The sequence below is a fragment of the Engystomops pustulosus genome, chromosome 3, assembly GCF_040894005.1.
Source record: "Engystomops pustulosus chromosome 3, aEngPut4.maternal, whole genome shotgun sequence".
Lineage (NCBI taxonomy): Eukaryota > Metazoa > Chordata > Amphibia > Anura > Leptodactylidae > Engystomops > Engystomops pustulosus.
Window position 1 is genome coordinate 140,600,750 of NC_092413.1, and position 20,228 is coordinate 140,620,977.

At 38.5% G+C, this 20,228-nt stretch overlaps 1 protein-coding gene across 3 annotated transcripts in view; it reads left to right on the plus strand.

The window, feature by feature from the left end:
- CSMD1 (CUB and Sushi multiple domains 1) overlaps positions 1-20,228 on the plus strand; it is a 1,135,715-nt gene that overhangs the window by 360,160 nt on the left and 755,327 nt on the right. Inside the window, exon 1 of one of the 3 annotated variants that reach the window (XM_072142318.1) lies at positions 7,354-7,466. The exons of the other annotated variants lie outside the window; for them this stretch is intronic. Coding sequence (XP_071998419.1) covers positions 7,418-7,466 — 49 coding nt within the window. The 5' untranslated portion in view covers positions 7,354-7,417. Of the gene's footprint in view, positions 1-7,353; positions 7,467-20,228 lie in introns of those variants that run through there. 3 annotated transcript variants of the gene reach the window in all.

A 20,228-nucleotide genomic window follows, 5' to 3' on the forward strand; every position in this document is an offset into this window, starting at 1 on the left:
ATTGATAAATGTCTACATTATGTTGTACACTGTGTGACTGCCTGTATGAAATTAATCACTCCAGCTTTAGCATTGCCTGAAATTTGTCAGGTATAAAAATAGGGATTTTTAAAAATGTATCCACAATTAACTCAAAGCACTTACTCATCAAAACCCCTGTATCTAGCAAAATAGTTTCCACGCATAATCGAAATATGGGGACAGTTCAGATAATAATAGGAAGGTTAAGCTTTCATGTCTTTATATGAAGGCGCTAGACACTCTTAGATTAATAACTCATCAATCCTGCCAAGTTTTCCTAGGGTTGAATAAGAGATTATACATGCTCCAGTGATGGGTTTTATTAAATGTATGGAATTGACTGTTTCATGTCACTTTAGATTAAGGCTGTGTTACCTAACTAAAAGGATTACGTTGTAAAAATAAACATATTGAAATTGGTGTACAGTAGAAGTCCTTGTAAATATTATCATTATATACTTTATCCCCCAAAATGGGAGTGATTCAACCATTATATCCTATTACAGGTTGGAATGTCATGTAGGGTGGTCTTACTTAAAGGGGTCTTTTTTATCATGTAGGGTGGTCTTACTTAAAGGGGTCTTTTTTAAGATATGTTAATATATTTACAGAACAAATTAAATGCAAAAAGAAGCTTTACTAATGGAGATTGTAGTCAACTAGTTGTTGGATGCCCTTGTTTATTGAGTACAAGATAGCTTACTTGAATTACTAGTTGGATCTGAACCAAAAATCTTGTACTTTTGTATTAAATAACACTACAGAAAAATATAGTCTACTCCTCAAACATTAGGCCAGTTTCAGATGACTGTTCAGAATTTTGCATTAGTATTCAGAAGATAAGATAAGAAATGGATCATTGATACAGATGATTTACATATTTTTCTTCTTATTTTTTTTCTGTTGGATCTGGTCCAGAGTATTATGTTCTATAACAACCCTAACTGCACTCACTTAGAACTTCTTCTGGTCTGATCTCAGCACTGTGGTCACCATTGTATAAATGACATGACATTCATTGCAGAAATGACCCCACCCTCTCATTTCTTCAGTGATGACAATATAAAACCTTCTTCTTCTGCTTAGCCTACCTATACCACCAGTTAATAGAAAAGTAATGTATATACTAAATACTGTATATTCTTAATATCTGTAGTTTTCCACAGACCACAATGACATCTTCTCACCTTGTTTCCCCGCCACAGAAGTTTAGATATTTCTATTTATGTCACAACTACTAGCTACTAATTACTAAGGCTTAATATTTTAGGGTTTATATGTTAAGATGTTTTAAGGGACGAAGATGGAGTTAAAAGATTTAGGATTGTGAAATGGTAGGATTGTAAAATGGTTTGATGCGGTAATATGATTTGAGGGAATTAGCTTTTGGAATTAGTCACTATCTTCTGTGTTGTCTCATAGAGAACTTTTTTTACATGATGTAATCCGTTATCTATTTGTATTTAATTAAATTAAACACACTGGATCTTGATAACACACAAGTCATGGAATTCAATGGAAACAAAAGTATGGGTTTCCAGGTTATTGATATTGATTCATCAATATGAAATAGGTCATCAATATCAGAACAAGGTTAATATGAAACTCTGGAACCCCACTGCAACAACTCACTTCCACCAATGACTTGCTGTATCCAAACCATGAGTTAAAAGGTAGGCTTTAGCAAGGTAATTTAAGACGCAAATAGGGCCACCAGTATTATACTTACCCTGTAAAATGTTCTGTTTTCCACCAGGGGCTGTGGGTCATCTGAGCCCTAGGCAGTCCTGCTGGCTTTGGGCATGCAAAAATTACTGTAAGATGTGAGAATGGCAATGTAGCAGAGATCGACAAGAATTAGCACAGGTTTGTCATTAGTTGGCAAAGTTTCTGTTGAATGGTTTAGCTTAAAACCAGGTTCAGATGATTAAATGAGTAAGATTGAAAATATCTTTCAATAAATGAGGTTACAAGTATTGATTCCAAAGAATCGGGAATCTTCCACTAAATATTTCTGACCCCCCCCCCCCCTCCCTTCCCCTGGCACATTAGTTTCCCATGCTCAATCTCAAAATTTGCAACAACCCCTCCCCCCTCCACATCAAATTTTAGTTTGGTAGTTGCTGCAGATCCTAATAATATACACATCATCTGCTTCAAACCCAGATACACTCCTCAGATGCTGCAGAGCCTCATAGGCTCATAGTATAAACTTCATCTGCTGCAGAACATCATTATACACACATAACCTCATAATACACTCCTCAGTTGCTGCAGAACATCACAATAAAATCATCAGCTGCTATAAGCTCATAAGACACACCTTAGCTGCTGTAGAACATTACAATACACATTTCAGCTGCCAGTTGCCTCCGCTGTGGATTTATCACACATTTCACCATTATAAATGCTGTAAAATGTCTATCTTTAGGCCAGTGTAGATAGACCTTGTTCTCATAGATGTCAGATCCTGTCCAGTCATTAAGTGTCAGATGACAACACGACTAATAGTTTCCGTTACCTTCTTTTTCTATAAAAGAGAATAACAAACTGCCTAGAAGGTCCACATTCCACATTGTATTACATTGTATGGGGCTTCCTTCTGCCATTCTTCTGTTACGTATAACAGGAAAAAATGGGATGCAGCATTATTTTTTTACTTTAAATAATGAGAGAACACTATGAAATGTTCACAACAGCACTTTTTCTGTTATGCTCTTCTGTTTTAGGAGAGAAATTGGAAACTATAAATGGAAGGTGAACTGAATGCTCCTCCATTCTTCTTCCATTCCACATGGGGATACATGTACAGGAAGCTCCTTCCTACATGTTTCTGTTAAATATAATATTTACTGTTGGAAACATATACATACCATTCCATACAACTGTAAATAATAATGTCCTACCGTGTTTCCCCGAAAGTAAGACAGTTTCTTACATTCTTTTTACCCCCAAAAGTCCCACAGTATGGTATTCACCACCAAACAGTTTTATAAAAGCAAGTGCCAAGAATTATACAGTGTAATGGGTGGTTATACAGTGTGAGGGGGGGGGGGCATTATACAGTGTGGTAGGTTATACAGTGTGATGGGGGGGCATTATACAGTGTGGTAGGTTATACAGTGTAAGGGGGGGGCATTATACAGTGTGGTAGGTTATACAGTGTAAGGGGGGGGCATTATACAGTGTGGTAGGTTATACAGTGTAAGGGGGGGCATTATACAGTGTGGGAGGTTATACAGTTTAAGGGGGGGCATTATACAGTGTGGTAGGTTATACAGTGTAAGGGGGGGGCATTATACAGTGTGGGAGGTTATACAGTTTAAGGCTGGATTCACACGACCGGTGCCCGCTGTACCATAGCACGGCGGGCACATGGCAGCGTGCGGGGAGAGGAGGAGGGGGAGAGCGCTGCTCACCCCCGCCCCTCTCCATAGGGATATATGGTGCACAGTGCCGTATGCCCTGAAAAAATAGGACATGTCCGTACCGCTCCCGTAGGGCGCCGCGCGCCCATTGCCGTCTATGGGGGACGTATATCGGCCGTATATACGTCGGCCGTATATACGTCCCCCTTGCGGTCGTGTGAATGCAGCCTAAGGGGGGGCATTATACAGTGTGGGAGGTTATACAGTGTAAGAGGTTATACAGTGTAAGGGAGGGCATTATACAGTGTGGGAGGTTATACAGTGTAGGGGGGGCATTATACAGTGTGGGAGGTTATACAGTGTAAGGGGGGGCATTATACAGTGTGGGAGGTTGTACAGTGTAGGGGGGACATTATACAGTGTGGGAGGTTATACAGTGTAAGGGAGGGCATTATACAGTGTGGGAGGTTGTACAGTGTAGGGGGGACATTATACAGTGTGGGAGGTTATACAGTGTAAGGGAGGGCATTATACAGTGTGGGAGGTTATACAGTGTAGGGGGGGCATTATACAGAGTGGGAGGTTATACAGTGTGAGGAGGGGGGCATTATACAGTGTGGGAGGTTATACATTGTGAGTAGGGGCATTATACAGTGCAGAGGGGGGGGGGGTGTTTTAACACAAACCATAGAACTGTGCAAGCAAACACACTGACACACACTACATTCATACATTATACATTTAAATAAACATGCACACAATGTTCACATATAGATCAGACATCACACCTACATACACACTACACATAACATACATACTTTTCAGTGTCACTGACTGCAGGGCTAAGTAGCGGCTGGTCCAGGCTGACATGTGCTCCCCTGCTCCTCCCCCAGGTCCGACTGATGTTGCAGGGTTTAGCAGCTACACAGGAGGGGGAGGAGCTGCTCCAGTAACACAGACGGCAGCAGCACACAGCAGGAAGCTTCTCCCTCGCTCCATGCTGCAGAGTCCAAAGTGTGTAGTGCTGTCTCCTCTCTCCTCATGTGATCGGAGCCAGCACGGAGTAGCTGAGCTCCGGTCACATAATCTTCTATCCGGCAGGAGCTACAGCAGTGACATAAAGAGGCTGCAGCACCCGGCTCCCGTCAGCTCTAACTATGTCTTACTTTCGGGGTACGTCTTACATTAGCCTACCCCACTAAAACACCCACTACGTCTTACTATCGAAAGTGTCTTACTATCGGGGAAACACGGTATATACAAATACATCAGCTGCTCTGTTACTCTAAACAAATACATGATCTTACATGATCATACAGACATATAAATATACACACATATTATCACACACACATTAAAAAAAAAAAAAAAAAAATATATATATATATATATATATATTAATTTTTATTGGCCAAAGGACCTTTTTTTTGTTGCTTTGGTGCAACATTTTGAAATACCATTATTCACTGTGAGCATTAGTGAATGTGGGGGTATTATTCTGTGTGAATGGGAAGGGAAGGGGGCACATTGAGGGGACTTTAGTGCGCCAGCATTTTTTAGTGAGAACATTATTTAGTATGGGTATAACTAGTGGTTGGTTTCTTACAGTTCTGCTTTATTAGGAAGTGGGCCACATTTAGGTGGCAAGTGTAGATGTTTCATTGAGGAGCATTATAAGGTGGGGAGCATATCCACAGGATATGTCATAAATACATGACAGGTGCAGATCTCTCAGGGCCATTTCTAAAACAGGGATCTGATGACATCTTTTGTGTGGCCAGGCCAAATGAAAAGTCAGTTTGCTCTGCTTTTTTCATAGCTCCCATAGACTCGAGTAGAAAGTGACCACGTATGCATGTAAAACTCTGCATTCTGCCCATCTGTGTGAATGGGGTCAGATGCCCCCCACTTTTGAGATAGATGTAGATCCCAACGTTGAGTGTTTTAGTGTGATGGCCACAATGACCCCAATATCACTAGATGTAATAGGGAGATCTGTACATCTCCTGTGCTTTCTGTAGCTGTAAATGATATGCACTGTTGTTTGTAGCACAAGCACACATGGGCGTAGGGTATGTAGAGGAGTTGACACTACTGAGAATTCAACATATATGCATTTGGGCCCGTGCCCCGAATATTTTACGACCCTAGCAACGCCCCTGCTCTGTGTAGTGATCAGATCAGGTCATTGCAGATCACTGTGCACTCATTTCAGAGCTTAGCTGTGTTGACTGTACAAAATAACAATAATGTTTTCTGTTTCAATGGAGGTGCTGAATGTTTAACAATTACCTAGAACAGGTCATCAATAAATTAATTCAAAACACCCTTTCATTTTTCTTGTGTTTTTACGGGGCAATTTTTTCAATATTATTTATTCATGAGCATTAGCATACAGTCAAGAGTATTGGGAAAAAGGCATACAATCTGGATACAGGTTCCAAAACAGGGTTCAGAGCACAGCTCAGGATTGGGACTGCATGGTCTTGAGTGGAGCAAAGGGAATAATAGTTCAGATACAGGGTTGGGGTTCCATATGAGATTAAAGTTAAGGGTTCTGGACCAGGCAGGTTACAAGGCTAAGTGTTCGGGCTTGGGTTCAGGCTCAGGTACTTGTTCAGGGTTGCAGGTCCAGCAGAACACAAACAGACAGTAGTACTACAAATCACAGGTGAAAGTATAACCAGAAATGGATGAACTGAGAATTGGATATTTATCAGGTTACTGGACACTATCCAAGCAGCTGGCTCACTGGGCCCTGCCCACAACTGAGACTAACACAGAGTTTCAGAATGAACCACCCAGCTTTACAGGGATACTGCAAGGCAGCTGAGTGTGTGGATCACAAGTTCAGAAGCTGGCAACCCATGAAATCCAACCTATAATCCCATGAAGGGGAACCTAGCCAACCCATCCATACTAGGTGATGTGAAGCACAGAAATGCAAGCTGTAAATGCCAACCTGACCAGAACCTTATATTTAATGTTTATTTGATATTTTGTAAATAACTTTTTTGTTGGAAAAGAAATGTACACTATATTTACAATTGCAACCAAATTCAACAATGCCAATAAAAATGTTCATTCTTTTGGTATTTATAATTAACCCCCTAAGACTGCATTTGAATACCCCGTGATGACGAATCCCAGTCACAATTATTGTGATTAGCAATCAGACATTTTTTTCTCTTAAGCCTCTGTGGTTGAGCTGCAGTTTGCAGCAGCAACTTATGACAGTATAATTGCCTTCCACCTTATTGCCGCAGTTAAATGTTGATTCAGTGTTTGAAGTGTTCAATGAAAACAGGTTTAGCAAATACTCTTTACCATCAGCGCGCACATAATTATCTATTGAAGTCAAATCAAACCTTACACATACTGAAAGAAAACAACATTGTCATTGTAATTGTGTGTCAATTGCTCAAATTAGGATGTGACACTTAAATCTGATTAAAATCAAATACTGCCACATCTTTCCAAATCAACTGTAAAGTACACCTTTACTGTAAGCATAATTAAGGTGGAGATACAAGTATTCAACATATGCTCTGTAGAACATGTCTTTTTACAAACATTTTATAAGTGGTTGATGGTGTCATGAAGATGATTTTAGTTTGATTTGTAAGCGATGCGGAATTTGATGGCGCTATACAAATAAAGATTATTATTATAATTAGCATTATTACTGTGCAGGGATGTGTCTGCTGTCCTATTAATCATATACAGTAATAAATGACATTTCATGAGATATTGTATTTTACAGGTGACTTTTTTTATTTAATAAAATAAGCAAATTGCAGAAATAATGATAAGAAAAAGAATTATCATAATTTTTAGCGCTTTATTGATTGTCAGACAGCTAGTTACAGCAGACACCTGTGCTCTACACTCCAGACTGAAAAGCTCCAGCTGCAGATAGATCCGTGTGCCCTGTCCCCTGGGTATTGTTAGCCAGCATGAAGTCTTTGCTGCAGAGCTCCCATTGATTACAATAGGAACAGCACGGAGAGGATTGATGTTAGATATGAATGCCTAGGAGACAATCCACACGATTCTGTCTGCTGCGAGAACTTTACTGTAAGTTGCTGGACAGTGCTCTGTCTGTACTCCTGCAGGGGAAATGACTGCTAACAAATGATATTGTGTATTTATATTCCCACCTCAAACATGTTAAGGTTTTGAGTTTACTTCCCTCTGTGTTTGTATATGTTGTAAGAAAACCTTAATACAGCGCTACACAAGGCATGTCAAATTGGTCCCTGTTCCCATGGGGCTCACAATCTAAACAACCAGTATGTCTTTTGGAGTGTGGGTGGAAACCAGAGGACCCGGAGGAAATCCACAAAAACACGGAGAGAACATACAAACTCTTTGCAGATGTTGACCTGGGTGGGACTTGAACCCAGGACCCCAGCACTGCAAGGCATATATATATATATATATATATATATGCTAATTCTTATATATATATATATATATATATATATATATATATATATATATATATATATATTACAGTGCATATTTAATACTAAAGTGGAACCAATTGATAAACATGAACATAAGTTAATTTTCTTTTTACAAAAAGTGCATCTAATGTATTTGATCAAACCTTCTGGATAACTCAAACATACTGCACATTTTGTGCTTTTGTTTCCAGTGTCCTGATTTAAAAGTATTAATGATTTTATCAGGGCAATGCAAAACAACGCGTAAGGGGAGATATGACTTGTATCTTGGCGGAAATGAATGTCAGTTTTGAACACATATGGCTAAAAGAGCACAGCGTTTCTTCTTGATTCAGCTTAAAAAGATATATATCCATGCATAAAATACATCATTTGCAGCCTTATAGCAGAATAAAGTCTTACTTGCAAAGTACAGTAGGTGGAAAATATTGCCTAAAGGGAACCTGTCATCTGGATCACACGTTTTTACCATGACAAGTTCTCATAGACTTTTAATACTATTTCCTAACCAGCTTCTGTAATTACTGGTTACTGTTACTTTTAAAAGCTGCTAAAAGTTTTCCTGTCTTCTTGACAGCAAATTGGATTGAGCGCTAGTTTCCCTGGTGTCATCATCATCATTATTATCTCCTCTCCTCTCTGCACTGCTAGCTCTCCCCGCATCTTCGTGCAGATTTGAGCTGACTAAGATTAGCTCAGGGTACAGGATCAGCTAATGACTGCGTGAGGGTGGAGGAGAGGGGTAAAAAGTAACAGAGCAGATAGCAGATGATGATGACACCCCATACTTCAACTCGACCACCTTATCCACCAGTTTGCTGTCAAGGAGCCAGGTATGCTTTTATAAGTGAGTAGAATCAGCAATGTTAATGATAAAAGCAGATTTGGAATTAGTATTAAACGTATCAAGGAACCTGACGTAAGGTGCAAATGTGTGATTCTGATAACCAGTTTCCTTCACAACACAATTATACCATTGTTTTTAACCACTTCATGAACTATCACTATAGTACTTTGGGTTTCTGTGATATATATTTACTCTGAGGTGCAGTGATTTTAAGAGCATTTAAGGAGAATTTGGGACTATTTAGTAGAATATGTCATAACTGTTTGGGCAGAATACTTAAAAAACCTACCAGGCATCTGGATGAATAGGTATCAAGTGCTTTGTCTGTCTAGGTATTTCTATAAACTAACATATAATATGGACTATATAAACTATTGTATTTGTGTGCACCATGAAGGGTAAGTGGTGATCCAATGACAGTCTTAATATAAAAGATGGATTGATTAATAGCGCACATCCTGTTATAAAACAATATAAACAAAAGGAGTAAAGTATAGATATATCAAGGCACAAGGTATAGCCTAAGGCACTACAGTTCACCCACCATTTGGAATACTATCATTTTAACCCCCTGTTATAAAGTTTGCTTGTTGTATTGATAATTAACTATATATCATGCATGCATTTTATTTACCAAATGTTAGATAAAGAAAAATAATCACATAGTGTACCTTAATGTACTGTTCTAATGTTTATACAGTAAACTTTTCTCAGACAAACAAAGAATACAACTGAGCACTTAATTATAGGATCAAACACAATATTTATTGAGAAGCAATGTATAAAGCACAATGTCAATAGAGAGTGACAAAGGAATTGACAATGTGGGCCATCTAAGTGCATTAAACTTCAAGTACATAGACAAAGAAAAATGTATCATTTTAAAGAATCACTCCAGAAATAAAAGACTTAAACTGAATTTAGGGCAAAGGGAGGATGGGAATGTTACAGAGTAAAGTAGTAAATAGTAGGCATGAATTAAAATGGGTTTATAAAATGAAGAATTCATCAATCTTTTTGATTGTAATTAGGGATAAGTGGATCCTTTCAGGTTGGGTCCGCAGAGTTAGGCCAAATCCGACCCCAAATGCTCACGCTCATTGTATAGAGCAGTGATGGCTAACCTATGGCACTGGTGCCAGAGGTGGCACTCAGAGCCCTTTCTGTGGGCACTCAGGCCATCACCAGAGATGACTCCAGGTATCTTCCTGCAGTCCCAGACAGCCCAGGACTTGCTGTGCACAGAGGTATTTTAAAGTGACAGCTCAACCTGGGACTATTTTCTGCTTTATTGGTGTCCTCAGGTGCTGGTATCAATGAAAACTGTGACAGAGAAGGGAGTATAAATCATAAATTAAACTTCTGTGTGGGCACTTGGCAATAAATAAGCGGGTCTTTGTTGAAGTTTGGGCACTCAGTCTCTAAAAGGTTTGCCATCACTGGTATAGAGTATTACGAGCTGTTTCCATTCTTCTACGTTTCAATATCATAATTTTGGGCTTGCTCATCAATTGACTTTTTTTTAATATTGGTGTCCCCTCAAATGGCAGGTGATAGCACCAGGGAAAAAACACATACCGTATATTCTGGCGTATAAGACGACCTGGTGTATAAGACGACCCCCCTACTTTCCTGTTAAAATATAGAGTTTAAGATATATTCGCCGTATAAGACTACCCCTTTTCCAACGCATACAAAACACCGGTAAAAATTAAAAAAAAAACAGATTTGAATTTAACATGGTCCTTTTTTTAATTTAAATTCTTATGACATGCAGGTATATAGCAGGAAAACTGTCACTCATAAACATAAGGCATACAACAAAAACATTACCATCGTCCATTTTACTATAAATGTTACCATACTGTACCTTAAATTTTTATTTTATTAAATATTCCATGCCATGCACTCAGAAGCGGAAAAAAAATTCCAAATGCAATAAAAATGGTGAAAAAACGCATTTGCGCCATTTTCTTGTGGGCTTGGATATTACGTCTTTCACTGAGCGCCCCAAATGACATGTCTACTTTATTCTTTGGGTCGGTACGATTAAGGGGATACCAAATGTGTATAGGTTTTATAATGTTTTCATACATTTACAAAAATGAAAACCTCCTGTACAAAAATTATTTTTTTGATTTTGCCAACTTCTGGCGCTAAAAACTTTTTTATACTTTGGTGTACAGAGCTGGGGTGGTATCATTTTTTATATTTTTCAAAATGGCAAAAAAGTGCCATTTTCGACTTTGGCCGCTATTTTCCATTACGGGGTTAAACGCAATGAAAAACCGTTATCATATTTTGATAGATAGGGGATTTTCAGACGCGTCGATACCTGATGTGTTTATGATTTTTACTGTTTATTTATATTTATGTCAGTTCTAGGGAAAGGTGGGTGATTTGAAATTTTAGGTTTTTTTATTATAGGTTTTTTTTTAACTTTTTTTTATTTTTATTTATACTATTTTTCAGACTCCCTAGGGTACTTTAACCCTAGGTTGTCTGATCAATCCTATCATATACTGCCATACTACAGTATGGCAGCATATGGGGATTTTCCTCCTCATTAATAACAATGTGCTATCAGCATACTGTAATGAAGGAGTTAAACGAAATAGCCTTGGGTCTTCGGAAGACGCGAGGCTACCATGGATGCAGATCGATGCCCCCGATTACGTCATGGGGAGTGGCGATCCCAGGTAAGATGGCGGCGCCCATGCGCCGCTATCTTTTTGAGGCTGCCGGCAGCTTTGCCGGCAGCCATCGCTGTGAAAGCACCCGCGATCAGTGCTAGCATCAATCGCGGGTTTTACCGGTAAGCCTTTGCTGCAATATGCAGCAAAGACTTACCGGCTATGGAGAGGGCTCAGCCGTGAGCCCTCTCCATGCAGCGCGATCCGACCGCCGCCGTGACTACACGGCGGGCAGTCGCGATTGCCGCCGTATAAGACAACCCCAGACAAGACAGAAGATTTTTCTGTTTTCATAAGTCGTCTTATACGCCGGAATATACGGTACATAAGAACAGGTGTTAGGATGATAACAGTAATGTCCTGCACATACATAAGGGTAAGGATGATAACAGTAATGTCCTGCACATACATAAGGGTTAGGATGATAACAGTAATGCCTTGCACATACATAAGGGTAAGGATGATAACAGTAATGCCTTGCACATACATAAGGGTAAGGATGATAACAGTAATGTCCTGCACATACATAAGGGTAAGGATGATAAAAGTAATGTCCTGCACATACATAAGGGTAAGGATGATAACAGTAATGTCCTGCACATACATAAGGGTAAGGATGATAACAGTAATGTCCTGCACATACATAAGGGTAAGGATGATCACAGTAATGTCCTGCACATACATAAGGGTAAGGATGATAACAGTAATGTCCTGCACATACATAAGGGTAAGGATGATAACAGTAATGTCCTGCACATACATAAAGGTAAGGATGATAACAGTAATGTCCTGCACATACATAAGGGTAAGGATGATAAAAGTAATGTCCTGCACATACATAAGGGTAAGGATGATAACAGTAATGTCCTGCACATACATAAGGGTAAGGATGATAACAGTAATGTCCTGCACATACATAAGGGTAAGGATGATAACAGTAATGTCCTGTATAGAGATGAGCGAGTATACTCGTCCGAGCTTGATGCTCGTTCGAGTATTACTTTCCTCGAAATGGCTCGTTGCTCGGACGAGTATCTCGCTGGCTCGAGAACGAGCATTTACTTAATGAAAGTGAAGAACAGTGAAGAATGCAATGAAAATTGTGAACACAGTGAACACAGGATCATTTAAGTGAAGAACACATTGAAAGAACACAATGAAGAACACATTGCAGATGTTTCCGTACATCTGCTAACTTATCCGAAGACATGGGTGCAGAACGGTGTTCTTCGCAATAGTATGTGAAGAACAATGGGGCATATTTATCAAGCAGTGTAAAAAGTCAGAATATTTCCAGTTGCCCATAGCAACCAATCACAACTCAGCTTTCATTTCACCAGTGCTCATGAATATTTTAAAGGGGAGCTGTGATTGGCTGCAGTGGGCAATTGGAAATATTCTGACATTCAGACTGCTTGATAAATCTGCCCCATTATGTGTGAAGAACACATTGCAGGTGTTTCCATACATCTACAATGTGTTCTTCACACATATTGGGGCAGATTTATCAAGCTGTCTGAAAGTCAGAATATTTCTAGTTGCCCATGGCAACCAATCACAGCTCCCCTTTAAAATATTCATGAGCACTGGTAAAATGAAAGCTGAGCTGTGATTGGTTGCCATGGGCAACTGGAAATATTCTGACTTTCAGACAGCTTGATAAATCTGCCCCATTGTTCTTCACATACTATTGTGAAGAACACCGTTTGGCACGCGTGTCTTCTGATAAGTTAGTAGATGTACGGAACATCTGCAATGTGTTCTTCACTGTGTTCTTTCAATGTGTTCTTTCAGTGAAAACATCTGCAAACATCTGCAATGTGTTCTTCTTTAGTGTTCTTTCAATTTGTTTTTTCAGTGAAAAATGCTTAAGTCTCCCATTGAAATCAATGGGGTTCGTTATTCGATACGAGCATCAGGTAAAGTTCGACCTGAGTATCGAGCACTCAATCATTATAGTGCTCGCTCATCTCTAGTCCTTCACATATATAAGGGTTAGGATGATAACAGTAATGTCCTGCACATACATAAGGGTAAGGATGTTAACAGTAATGTCCTGCACATACATAAGGGTAAGGCTGATAACAGTAATGTCCTGCACATACATAAGGGTAAGGATGATAAAAGTAATGTCCTGCACATACATAAGGGTAAGGATGATAACAGTAATGTCCTGCACATACATAAGGGTAAGGATGGTAACAGTAATGTCCTGCTCATACATAAGGGTAAGGATGATAACAGTAATGTCCTACACATACATTAGGGTAAGGATGATAACAGTAATGTCCTGCACATACATAAGGGTAAGGCTGATAACAGTAATGTCCTGCACATACATAAAGGTAAGGATGATAACAGTAATGTCCTGCACATACATAAGGGTAAGGATGATAACAGTAATGTCCTGCACATACATAAGGGTAAGGATGATAACAGTAATGTCCTGCACAAGAAAGTGAAAACTTCCCACAACTACAACACAACTTTGTTGTGACCATTTTAAACTGACAAAGGATGGGATGTAGGCATATTAGTACCTTTTCACCATGAAAACCACTTGTAGACTGGATTAAGCCAAGCTAAATTTACTAATCTCTTGATAATGTATCTTGGTGATTTCATAAAAGATTTTCACATGATGGGTGTGTAAAAATGTAAAGTAAAACAGAGTCCGACATACCTGGCAATTTTTTTGGGGGGAGACTTAATCTTTTGCAGGGCTGGGGAAGAGTTGTCCTAACTTTGCTTCTACATACCTAAAAGAAACAACCACCACCTGAAGCACCTTCTATTATTGTCTCTACCCTAGTTATAGTAAACCCCTGTGTATACATATAGATTTAATTCCTGAAAAATAGTGTGTTTTTTTCTGCAAAAAAATTGGAAACTAAAACAGAGTTATTTGTGTGCAGAGAATTTGTGTGCAGACTCTGTGCAATAGACAAACTCACCTCTGTTTTTGACAAGCTTTTCCCCACTAGCTGTACAGCATGAAGAACACTGTATAACTTGCTGAAAGTAAATGACAATTCATTTTTTTTAAAGAAACATTATAGAAGTAAATCTCTTAAATTACATATGTTACTAAATGCCTGCATTCCTAGATCCATCTTTTAATGAAATCGATTTACTTAATCCATTCTAAACTATAGTACAGCTCTGCAGTAAAACCATAATACAATGTAATAAACCATCATTTTAAAAAGATTCACTGCTTTGTTAGATTTTCCCCTGGAAATTCTATTTTCCATTGGTGAAATGCTATTGCAGAAACTTTTTAAGGGTTTTAGTAATTCTTTGAGTCCTTTCACTCTGCCAACTACAGTAGTGCAGTAGCCGGGTGGTTGCAATGGAGTTTAGTTAAAGAGCAATTAGCTCCAAATCAGCAGGGCTGAGATCTCACACTGCGAGTATTGAAAGTTCATGAGCTAATCCTCAAGGGAAACAACACAAATTATTCCAGTAGAATTTCTGACTGCAATGCACAGCCAGCCCAGTGAGTTGTAGATTGCATTAAATCAAACTTGTTCTCTTGCAGATATGGCTAGAAGCAAAAGAAAATATGAAAGATAACACGAGGTATAAACTAATTGGGATTTGTAGCAATAAATAATGGAAAAACAGACAGCTTGATGATATGTACACATGTTCCTCAGTCTGTGTCACTATGTTCTTCTTTCACCAAGGGTTGGGGCTGGAAATAAGAATATGCCGCCAAGTTAAAGCAGAAACTGTTATCTGTTGGAATCTATATTATCAATTTAACACTGAATCTTTTGGAGTTTCTCTTTAAAAGAACATCTGAGAGCAATATATTCAGAGAGAAACTCATGCAGACACATTAAGTGATTGCCATCTATCCCTAACCTTGCCGACCTTAGCATTTTCTATTTATTTATATACAACCCTTTAACTTGCTTTTCAGAGAAGAATAATCCAGTCTTTTGTCCACCTCTTGGTGATTGCAGTAATGGTCTGCATTAACTAGCTGTAGAAATGTTCTGTACTATTACAGGGTCTGCACTGGGAGCACTCACACAGAAAATATTATACTATGGCATATTACAAACGTACATGATGTTATCTATAGTAAAGTTTTATTACCTGCTGCTCCATTCCCCACTCCATTTTGGTCCTCATTGGTGTCAAGGTTATCAAGTAAATCAACATGTTAGGACAAGTAGTCAGCTCCTCCATGTGTGAATCTATGAATAGAGAAAGTGTATAAAACATGTTTTATTTTTTGTCAGTATGTCTTAATTTTATTACCGTATATACTTGAGTATAAGCCGACCCGAGTATAAGCAGAGACCCCTAATTTTAACATTAAAAAACTATTGACTCGAGTATAAGCCAAGAGTGGTAAATGCATTGGTCACAGCCTCCCCAGTATTTAGCCTGCCCGCCACCTGTAGTATACAGCCAGCCCCCAGTAGTGTGTAGAAGAAAGTAACGGCACTCACCCACTTGTTAGAAAAGTGTACTGTCCTTTTCTAACAAGTGGGTGAGTGCCGTTACTTTCTTCTACGTGTTGCTTATGGACTTTTATGTTTATTAACTGAGCACCACCACATGGTCCTGTACCACGATCTCTGGTTCCAGGATTGGTCTGTGGCTTAATGTGTGTCAAGTGGGGATACTGCTCTGATGGAAGATAGTGCCTGCCAGTTTTCCTTCATGTGAACTTCCCAGTAGTGTGTAGCCTGCCAGCTCCCAGTAGTATATAGCCTGCCAGCTCCCAGTAGTGTATAGCCTGCCAGCTCCCAGTAGCGTATAGCCTGCCAGCTCCCTGTAGTGTGTAGCCTGCCAGCCCCCTGTAGTGTATAGACAGCCAGCCCCCTGTAGTATATAGCCTGTCAGCCCTTGTAGTAGACAGCCTGCCAGCCCCCTGTAGTAGATAGCCTGCCAGCCCCCTGCAGTAGATAGCCTGCCCGTAAAAATAAATAAACTGAGTAATCACCATTGCGACGGCCCGGGCAGCTCCTCTTCTATGTTCATGCGTACGGAGATGTTGCGGACCTGAAGAGGCGCTGCACACGAAGTTGTCATATATATGAAAGAAGAAGTGGTTATGATTCGGTTCCCCAACACTGAAGCCTTTGTCAAGCAAACATAGGGTGTGAACCAAACGTTTATATAGGAAATGATCAATTGATCAATTAATTTCAGAGATGCCATCATCAATAAAGTGAATATAGTACATTAAGTTGCTAATACGTTTTCGTTTTATATATCACTAAAAGTGCTGCCTTTCTTTGTTTTTTGTATGTATATGAAGTGTACCACATTTCATTGACTGTCACTCATTATATTAGAAATTATTATAGTTGGTTACGTTGCTGCTCATTGTTTTATAGATAGATACATAGATAAATAGATAAAACTTTAGTAATCCCCCAAGGGGGAAATTATAAACCGCTTCAGGGGTGAAAAAACACCAGTAACAAAAAACAATAACAATATAACACACACAAACACATATTGTACTATATACATAATACTAAAACAATAAACATACAAACCCCACATCTACCCGGAATCAGTAGACACCAGCAAGCTCTTTGTTATACATTGCGATTGCAAATGGTATAAAAGATCTTCTATTGCGTTCTTTACAGACCATCATCTGAATAAATCTTGCACTAAAATGACTTTTATAGGCATGTGTAACACAAATAGAGGGTGATCAGGATTACCTATTATACTTTTAAATTTACCCTTAATTCTATTTTCTACAACATAATTAAAACTTTCCAGCTTACCCCCAATTACTCCACTAGCCCTTTTAATCACTTTATCCATCCTATTAATGTCTCTTGCACACATTCCTTATAGAGCTATCACAGTATCATAAAACATACAGAGTAATTTATTGCAGACATGCGTGGGTGTGTGTGTATAAATATTTTTTTTCAAATATGTCAAAGGCAAATTTTACAGGTTAAAGAAGCAAGGTACTTTTTATACACCAATGCAAAATAAAGAGTGCCAGTTTTGAAAAGTAGTAATCAGCCTATGTAATGGGCCACATATATGAGATCGGGCCTCACTGCTCAAAATAAACTAACCAAAGAAAAGATGAGAGAAAAAATTCCCATAACAACAAATCTGAACAAAAATAAAAAATAATATAAAAAATATAAAAAAATTATATATTTAAATATGAAAATGCAGGTAATTTGACTGTACAGGAATTGTGTCTACAATATACAATATCTTAGCCATACAATAAAACTACAAGTGCAATGCATATACAATGTAATAGACGTAAAAAGAAAAGAAATATTGTTTATAAATACAGATACTGTATAATCTCCAGGCAAGTGGCCAAATTGTGCAACAAATGGCTGTGCACCCCAATATCAATCAATAAATCACAGGCAAAAGGTGCAACTGGCAAGTACTGTTCAATATATTGATAGAAAACATCAGGTCCAAGAGATCTAAAGAAAGTACTTATACAGTGTCAAAAATGGGGGTGGCCAGCCCATTTTTCAACATGGTGCAGCTTAAACAATGACAAAGCACCTATAGTTTACATCTCTCACACAATGGATAATGTTTTGTTATTAATAAGCTTAAACTTAAACTTAGGTTGCATATAAACCACCGCACAGGATTTTTGATGGTAAAGGTTCCAGTGGGGGCATCACAGGTCATCTTTCTTAATACTTTGGTGATGGTATCATTTAAATATATAGTTTATCCTAAAAAAAAACTATTATAAAAGAAAATAACACCACAAATATTAATGTATATTCAATGCTCTTATAGCATTTCTTATTTATTCATGGATGCTTTATTTGGGCTTGTTAACAGCAACATATAACTAGAGAATAGATATAAAATCTATTAACACCATCCGAACAATTTTAGTGGAATACACAAGGATTTCCCTAAATATACTTCTGATGGAAGCCATTAGAGTATTCCACTGCATACAGCTCTAAAAATCAATGCTGTGGTTTAAAAAAAAATCAGCTCATGTAGTACAATGGATGAACAAAAGAGGCTCCTTTGGCGCTTTTATTGGCACAGAACACATGGCATACAGTAGATTATGTGTTCCTACTGTAGTGCTGACCAGTGCAAAGTCACTGAATATAGAATTTCCAGAACTGTTTAATCAGCTGCTGAAGCCCACATGAGCCATAACTGAAAAGATATTTTCCCTGGAAGCCTTTAGACGGAAAATAATTATACGGCCATTATTATCTTGCAAAGGGACACACACAGCTGCCAACTTATCATGAGATGCTACCTCTGCGTGCATACACCTATTATTGTAAATATGTAGAATTGCTGATTGTGTCTACGTAAATGACACAGAAAACAGGCAAGATAAAAGATTTAAATGACTTGGAATGCAGGATAAAAGTTGATGCCAGATCAGACAGTATCTGTGTATGAGGAATAGCAATACAGTTTGGGTTTCTATACACAATAACACTGTCATGGGTATGCTGAGAATTGGAGATAGCCCAAGTAACATGCAACAACAGACGGCCTGCGGTTATACACAGGTCTTAGTTTAAATCCATTGCCAGTAGATAAGTACAGTGAGAAAGATGGAATTAAATAAAATTATTTATTAAAATAAAGTCTATAACCCCAATAACATAGAATTCTAAAAAAAAGTATATTTAATTGTAAAACTAAAGTTTCTCAGGTTTTTTTTTTTTTTGTCGACATAAATAATGCAGGGTTAAACTTTGTAATACACTTTATGAAGTAAAGCAGCTATTTTGCCTTTTTTCTGCTCTTCTTTCTCCTTTAGTGAGGAAGGAAGTAAAACAATAACTTTTTTCACAGCTAGGTGATATTTCCCTTTATTATTCTGCTCTCTAAGGAAGTTAGACACAGTGGGACTCATTTACTAAGGGTTCTACTGCTGCACTTTGCTCGGAGAGTCCGATGATTTCCAATCTGCGCCGTATTTAGCAGAGGATTTTGGCGCACGCGATCAGATTTTGGCGCATTGGGGCTGGTTTCATGCGACACAAATCGAGGGGGCGGGCCGTTCCAACTTATTCAAACTATACGCAGGATTTAACTTTGAAATTGTGTTGCAAGCCAAGCACTTACATGCACCGGGAAGAAGATGGTGAACTCCAGCGGACCTGAGCAGGGAAGCACATGCAGGATATCAAGGCACAATCTACGTGAATCGCGGCAGAGTTCATCCTTGTCAGACATTCTGGATCGGGGATCGCGCAGGGACCGGGTAAGTAAATGTGACTCAGTAAGATGATTTACACAAACTGCTAAAATCTGTAAGAAAGACAGGGGAAAATAAAAGACACAGGAATATAATTCTTTAATAAGGTATATTACAAATCATTATTATTCTCATCTGAATTATTAATTTAAGATTTTAGTTTTATTTAATGTTAAGTTGTATTTCAAATATCATCCCTTTCTTTTTCAGTTCACTAAAATCCTAGTAATACAACAATGTCAGATTCCTTGTGAGGTCAAAATATCACTTACTTTTTACTTGCTCTTGTGTTATATGCAGTAATAAAGGAAGGGCCAAGCTGCATTAAAACAAACAGGAACGCTTCTATTTGTGGAAAATGACAGCTAAAGGTGGTTTGCCTTCAGGTTTGATATCAGAAAGGTCATCATGTCTGCTATGTGGCAGTTTGCTCACTGATTCCCCTGAGAAGTCCGTCTAACAATATGCAGTAAATGAATTTGGCAACCAGTGGTTCTTTCAGCTCATTCAGTTGGATCATTTCACACTACTACTGGGTGACCTGGCAATATATAATCTTTGCTACAATGCCCATGCTGTTGTACATATAATTGGGCCATTTGAAGATGA